General features: G+C 43.8%; 1 protein-coding gene across 2 annotated transcripts in view; it reads right to left on the bottom strand.

The window, feature by feature from the left end:
• drosha (drosha ribonuclease III) overlaps positions 1–7,500 on the bottom strand; it is a 74,794-nt gene that overhangs the window by 4,558 nt on the left and 62,736 nt on the right. For both annotated transcript variants that reach the window (XM_056433556.1, XM_056433557.1), the window contains exons 26-29: positions 5,371–5,476; positions 3,763–3,904; positions 1,440–1,522; positions 169–272 (exon numbers count right to left, since the gene is read on the bottom strand). In XM_056433556.1, coding sequence (XP_056289531.1) covers positions 169–272; positions 1,440–1,522; positions 3,763–3,904; positions 5,371–5,476 — 435 coding nt within the window. The remainder of the gene's footprint in view (positions 1–168; positions 273–1,439; positions 1,523–3,762; positions 3,905–5,370; positions 5,477–7,500) is intronic.

The following is a 7,500-nucleotide window of genomic DNA, read 5'->3' as shown; positions in this document are numbered from 1 at the left end:
ACTTATATATGTGTATTATTATTTTTTATATATATGTATATATATATTCATATACATATTGCGTATTGCATATATTTATTTATATATTATGTATTTCTATATATTTATATTTATATATGTATTTATATATATATATATATTTAGTTTGTGTGCGTGTGTGTGTCGTACTTGTACAGGGGGATGTCGGGCTCCTTGCCCTCCGTCCTCAGGGTCAGGCAGCACTGCTGCAGCTGAGACTTTGGGTCGTTCCAGTCCTGGTTCAGGATGAACTCCTGGAGACGGAGAGCAGGACACATGAAAGACTCTCAATGGGGAAGGACTTCTGTTCTCTCTCTCTCTCTCTCCCTCCCTCTCTCTCTCCCAAAGACCCCGTCCCCTTTACCCCAGCCCTTCTCTCTCTCCTCTCCCCCCCCCCCTCCCTCCCTCCCCCCCTCTCTCTCTGAGTACCAGTCCTCCCGTCTCCTTGAGACAGAGCCGGTGTTCCCGGTGTTCCCGTGTCCAGGGGGCTTCTCAAAGCTCTCCCTCCATGAGGGGCGTCTCATCGTGGAGCCGAGGAGGACTTTGAATCCAGGACCGTCTGCTTAACTCTCCACAAAGAGCGCTTCTGCTTCCTCCTCTCCTCCTCCTCCTCCTCCTCCTCTCCTCCTCTCGCTCTCTACTTCCCTTCTTCCTCTATCTAGGGGGCCTCTACACCCCCCGGATCCTAGAGCAGAGCATGAGGCCGGTTTCTAACTAGATTTTTCTCGGTACTTTATTTCACGAGGAGAAAAAAGGGGGGCGGGGGGGGGGGGCAGCAGCTCCACAAGGAGAGGGCGGGGTACTCGCCCCGTTCAGTGACTTGCCGCTCAAAGGAAGGCCAGTTTTATAGCTTCTCTCAGCAGCATAACTGTTTTCAGCTGCGCTCACATAAATAGGGTCTTCGAGGGTTTTCTCCCCCTCCGCTAGTCTTCTAAGGCGATAACACAATGTACCAGTAGAACATGGAGATGGGCCTCTACACACCTCTGGAGAGACTTCACTAAACCAAGAGAATAGTCATCTACACATTGACTATGGAGAGAGTTTATGATTCATAAATGTGATCTTCATTGATAGAAACGGGACATTTCTACTTGACCGCGACCTCCTGAAGGGTCGTGTGCGTCGGGTCGATCCATCTGGCCGCGGGCACGTCTCGAGAGAAGCTCGCTCCATTCAGCCACGAGCGATTCTCGCCCCGACGGCAGTTCCCGAAAATAAGAGATCAAATGAAGCCGGCGAAGCGAGAGGCCGTTCGACCGGCGAGCGACCGCTTCAGGCCTTTTCTTTTCTGGCGTCGATGCCGGCGGGTCATTAGGGCGCAGCCCATTAGCTCCCTCCTACTCATCTCCCCCCCCCCCCCGCCTGGTTCTTTCTCTACGAGGACTGAGCGCCTCATTGATCGGGGGGGGGGGGCTCACCTTCAGCCGGGGGAAGAAGCAGACGTTCATGAAGGTGTGCACGTACTCCAGGTCCTTGTCGATGTAGAGGGCGGCGATGAAAGCTGCAGAATAAGAGACAAACAGAAAGATGAAGGGATGGAGGGACGGAGGAGGTCCTGCCTTCGTCTTCGGCTCAGCGGATGTTAACGTGAACATTCGGAGACGACGGCTCCGGAGGTTCTCCTCCTTTTCTTTTCTTTCTTTTTCTGTTCCAGCACTTCAAGCCCCCCCCCCCCCCCCACACAGGGATGTATTCCAGTCCCTGTCGCTGCTCGCGCTCTGGTTGGCCTAATGAAGATGACATCGGGTCTCATCCCCCCCCCCCCAAAAAAATTTAAGAAATAAATAAACTCATGCATGCTGGTTTCAATAGTTTAAATGAAAAAATGACATCATTTTGTCTCTAATTACATTTATTTGATTTTCACACCCTGGCGCCATATTAATAAAAAGACGTCTGTTTTATATCGGGAGACGTTGCGCAACTTCCAGCTCAGCCGAGAGCTGAAGTATGTCGAAACTCTCTTTACAACATCAATAATTAAAATGCTCTCGATAAATGTATAAATATATATATAAATATATATATATATATGTATATAAATATACATATATACATACACATGTATATGTATAAATATATACATAAATATATATATATATATACATACACATGTATATGTATAAATATATATATATATATAAATATATACATAAATATATACATATATATATATACATATATAAAGAAATATAAACACACATATATATATATATAAAATAGATATACACATAAATAAATATTATAAATAGATGTATATATAAATCAATAAATATACACACATATACACATGTACATATATATAAATATATATATATATATATATATGTACATATATATATATATATATATATAATTATATATATATATTCATATATAAATATATATATAAACATATAAGTATATATCTACACATATATATAAATATATATATACATATAGATGTACATACATATACATAAATCTCTCTCTATATATATATATATCTATACATAGAATATATAAATAAATATATATATATACAGAAATATGAATAAATATAAATATATCTATATAAATAAATAGATATAAATGTATACATGTATACACATTAATATAAAAGAGAATAAGCAGGTATCTGTAGCTGCACGTCTAATACTGTCATGCCTCCTGATGGGTCTGGGAGGCCGTGCACACACGTGTGGTTATAAGGTCACATGAGGATAAAACACGCATGTTCAACACTCCTCAACCTCAAGTCTTGATTTTATTGTTATTGATGTCCTTTTGTCTCTCCAACGCTCTAAATGTGTGTGACATCCTTAAATCTCCCCGAGCCCGGACGGAGGAAGAACACCCCCCCCTCCCGTCACCGTCCCCTCCACCTGCAAAATGTCTTTCACCCGGACATTTATTCCACCAAAACATATTTCATTTTACGGCTCATGCTGCTCTGAAAATATTTCAAGGTGGTCGAGCACCAGGAGCAGCGTATTAGTTGTGGCAGCTTTAGCCGCAGGGGGGGGGAATGAAAAGAAGACAAAATCATCACTAACTGCTGCAGTCGTATAAGGAGAGAGCATCTTCAGCAGAGAAAGAGATTTGACATCCAACACAAAGGGAACAAAGAAATCAATAACGCTGCTCCGTGATGCTCATCTGGAGAGACGGACGCCATGGACGGAAAAAAAGAGACGAGGAGAAAGAGGAGGCTCTCAATCCCAGGGATGTGGGAGATGTACACAAAGAAATATATATATATATATATATATATATAAATAAATATATCTATACATATATACATATATTTATAAATATATATATTCAAATAAATATATTTATAAATATCTATATATCTTAAAATAAATAAATTTCTATTCATACATCCAAATATATCTATACAAATATATATATATAAATATATCTCTACACATATAGATATATATAAATAAATAAATCTAGATATCTAAAAATATATATATATACATATATATGAATAAATACATGTATATAAATAAATATATCTATATACATATATAAATATAAATAAATATATGTATACATATATATAAATGTACATATATATAAATAAATATATGTACATATATATAATAAATATATTTATATATAAATACATATATATTTATATATATATATTACAAGTGTTTGGCGTGTAGTTTGTATGAGGGTGGTGTAAGTTGGATGAGGGTGGAGCACATTTGTTTGAGGGTGGTGTAGGTTGGATGAGGGTGGAGCACGTACACTCCAGCAGGTCGGCCAGCGTCTTGGTGCGCAGGGCGACGGGCCTCTTGGTTTTGTCGTTGGTGATGGCGAAGTCCTGCATGCCCAGCTCCTCCGCCACCTTGGCCTGCGTGCGGTTGTTCACCAGCGAGCTGCGCAGGAGCTGGGGGGGGGGGGGGAATACATCAATAAACAACAAATACATCATATGAAAAACCACAGGAATGTTCCCACGATTCTCAAAACACGGCACGCGGAAAATAAACAGAAATACACAAACTAAAAAACACGTGGAATAATTAATCGCTGACGGAAAACGTTAAAGCAGAGTAAATGTTATTATTATTAGAGAAAACATCAATAAACAAGGAGTAAAATGTTATGTAATACATGTGTATATATATATATAAATACACACCCACATATATATATATATGTGTATTTATATGTGTATATATATACATGTATATATGTGTATATATTTTTGTATATATGTGTGTATGTCTGTATGTATATATATATATATTTGTATATATGTGTATGTATATATATAATATATATCTATAATGTTGCCCTGTTTTATTATTATTATTATTATGTTTGACATTTTTGTTTATGTTTTATTTTAATATGTCTAAACAAAAAAAACTTCACATGTTTTTTACCCGTCAGAAACTAAACGGAAAAACAACAAAAACAAAAACACACACACAGAAGAACTCGACCCGTGTTTCATGTTTCATATTGACATGAACGACCGGCGCGGTGCGTTCAGGGCCTAAGAGGAAAACATGTTAAATATAACCACCGCAGTACGACTGGGATCTGTCTTGCTGCGATGTGCCCTCCTTAAACACACACACACACACAGTCACACACACACACACACACACGCTACAGCTCTCACTGGAAGCTTTTAAACAAATGACGTCACGGGCCTCCTTCTCGTTCTGGTTCACCCCCCCTCCCTCTTTCACCCCCCCTCCCCCCTCTCCCCTCCCTTCCCCCCCCCCCCTCGCTTCGAGTGCTCCGTCTTCTGAGGAGCTGTAGTGCTGATGTAGGAATGAAGACGACTCGCTGCGATGCCGCCTGACGCTGTCAGAGCGAAGACTCGTGAGTTCAAAGTGAGATCGCTCTGCTTTGTACCTGTGTTACGACACACACACACACGCACGCACACACACACTCTCTCACACGCACACACACACACACACACACACACGTCTTCATTTTCTTGACAGCTCGACGTCGACAAAGACGCGCTATTGAAAACCGGCAAGCAATTTAGTCTCATGGAAATACCCATCAGAGTACAGCGAACATGCAGAGGCAGCGTGTGCGTGTGTGTGTGTGTGTGTGTGTGTGTGTGTGTGTGTGTGTGTGATGGGGGGGGGGGGGCGGATACCTGGCGGGCACTCAGATATTCAAAAGAGTGACAGGAAGGAGTGAAGGAACGAACTCGCCCACACAAACACAAAAGCGCAGCTGTGACTTCATTCCAGGTGACGGAGGATTCTGAGCTTCAGAAGGAACACAGGTGGAGATGGAGAGGAGCCTGTCGTGTGTGTGTGTGTCTGTGTGTGTGTGTGTGTGTGCGTGTGTGTGTGTGTGTGTGCGTGTGTGTGTTACCGTGAGGTGTCCCTCGTGGTGGTCGGGGAAGTGGATGAAGAGGTACTCCGTGGCCACCAGCTGCATGATGGAGTCGCCCAGGAACTCCATCCTCTGGTTGTGGCCCCTGGACGAGAGGAGAGAGGATGGAGGGAGAGAGGGAGAGAGGGAGAGAGGATGGAGGGAGAGAGGGAGCGAGGATGGAGGGAGAGAGGATGGAGGGAGAGAGGATGAAGGGAGAGAGGGAGGTACACAAATGAACATGTTGGTTAGAGAGTGAGTGATATGTGGAGCTCACTCTTATTATATGATGTTATACAGTCACATGGCATGAAAGGAAGCCCTCGACTTTTATATAACGAAGAAGAAGAAGAACAAGAAGAAGAACAAGAAGAAGAACAAGAACAAGAATAAGAACAAGAAGAAGAAGAAGAAGGCTACAGAACAACTTTTCCTCGGGTGTCAGTGATCTGACCGTCAGCCTCTCTCCATCACTGAGATCATCAATTAAACACAAGCAGAGACCAGCAGGGGGGGGGGGGGGGTACCTCTCTACAGGCAGGGTGGTAAACATGCATACACACACACACACACACACACACACACACACACACACACACACACACACACATCAGCACATCTCCATCGATATATATGAGCTGCTCGCAGGAGGGGAACGTCAGAAGATGAGAGAAAGATGTAGAGGAGGAGGAGAAGGGTGTAGTTCTTGATGAGGAGGAGCAGGAGGAGGAGGAGGAGGGGGGGACACAAAGAGCCTCATCCCTTATTCACTCCACCGTGGAGGAGGCACAATGAAGCTGCGTGAGGCGGGAAATTGCAGTAAAGTGTGGAGCCGAGCTCTTTGATCTCACCTTCAGCGGCCCAAAGAGGGGAGAAGGCTGTGCTTCATGTGTTAAAGCTGCATTATCTCTCCTGACCACCAGGGGGCGACTCCTCTGGTTGTATAGAAGTCTCTGCTTCATGTGTTGAAGCTGCATTCTCTCTCCTGACCACCAGGGGGCTCCTCTGGTTGTATAGAAGTCTATGCTTCATGTGTTAAAGCTGCATTCTCTCTCCTGACCACCAGGGGGCTCCTCTGGTTGTATAGAAGTCTATGCTTCATGTGTTAAAGCTGCATTCTCTCTCCTGACCACCAGGGGGCGACTCCTCTGGTTGTATAGAAGTCTCTGCTTCATGTGTTGAAGCTGCATTCTCTCTCCTGACCACCAGGGGGCTCCTCTGGTTGTATAGAAGTCTATGCTTCATGTGTTAAAGCTGCATTCTCTCTCCTGACCACCAGGGGGCTCCTCTGGTTGTATAGAAGTCTATGCTTCATGTGTTAAAGCTGCATTCTCTCTCCTGACCACCAGGGGGCGACTCCTCTGGTTGTATAGAAGCATATGCTTCATGTGTTAGAGCTGCATTCTCTCTCCTGACCACCAGGGGACGACTCCTCTGGTTGTATAGAAGTCTATGCTTCATGTGTTAGAGCTGCATTCTCTCTCCTGACCACCAGGGGGCGACTCCTCTGGTTGTATAGAAGTATCTGCTTCATGTGTTGAAGATGCATTCTCTCTCCTGACCACCAGGGGGCTCGTCTGGTTGTATAGAAGTATCTGCTTCATGTGTTGAAGCTGCATTCTCTCTCCTGACCACCAGGGGGTGACTCCTCTGGTTGTATAGAAGTCTATATTGTGACTCTGCTTCTCTTGATGTATTCCCTCAGTAAACATGAGTTTATGTCTCAGTCTCTAGTTTCAAGTCTTCTTCTATACAGCATGATGTCATCATTTATACTTTATGGTCTGTAGAGTCAACAGACCATGAAGCAGGTGGCGCTTTAGGGGCGGGGCTTAATGTGATTGACAGGTCTTCCTAGACTCAACTTAATGGGCAAACTATATCAACACGAGCTTCTCTAAGCTGCACAGCAACAGATTCATTTCACAGATAGACAACTTGAAATGAGATCCCCCCCCCCTCATTCCCCCCCCCCTTCCTGCAACCCCCTGCTCCTCCTCTGTGAGAGGAGATAGGGAGCTCGGCGCCTCCGGCTCTCCATTCCAGCCGTCTGATGGCCGCCTCCGGTCTCCACCTCGCCATCTAAACGGGGTCAAGGCTCCGCCTCCTCTTTTCCACGCCGTCTCCTCA

The sequence above is a fragment of the Pseudoliparis swirei genome, chromosome 16 (genome assembly GCF_029220125.1).
Source record: "Pseudoliparis swirei isolate HS2019 ecotype Mariana Trench chromosome 16, NWPU_hadal_v1, whole genome shotgun sequence".
Classification (NCBI taxonomy): Eukaryota; Metazoa; Chordata; class Actinopteri; order Perciformes; family Liparidae; genus Pseudoliparis; species Pseudoliparis swirei.
Note: the sequence above shows the minus strand (reverse complement) of the source record. Positions and strands in the feature narration are given on the sequence as shown.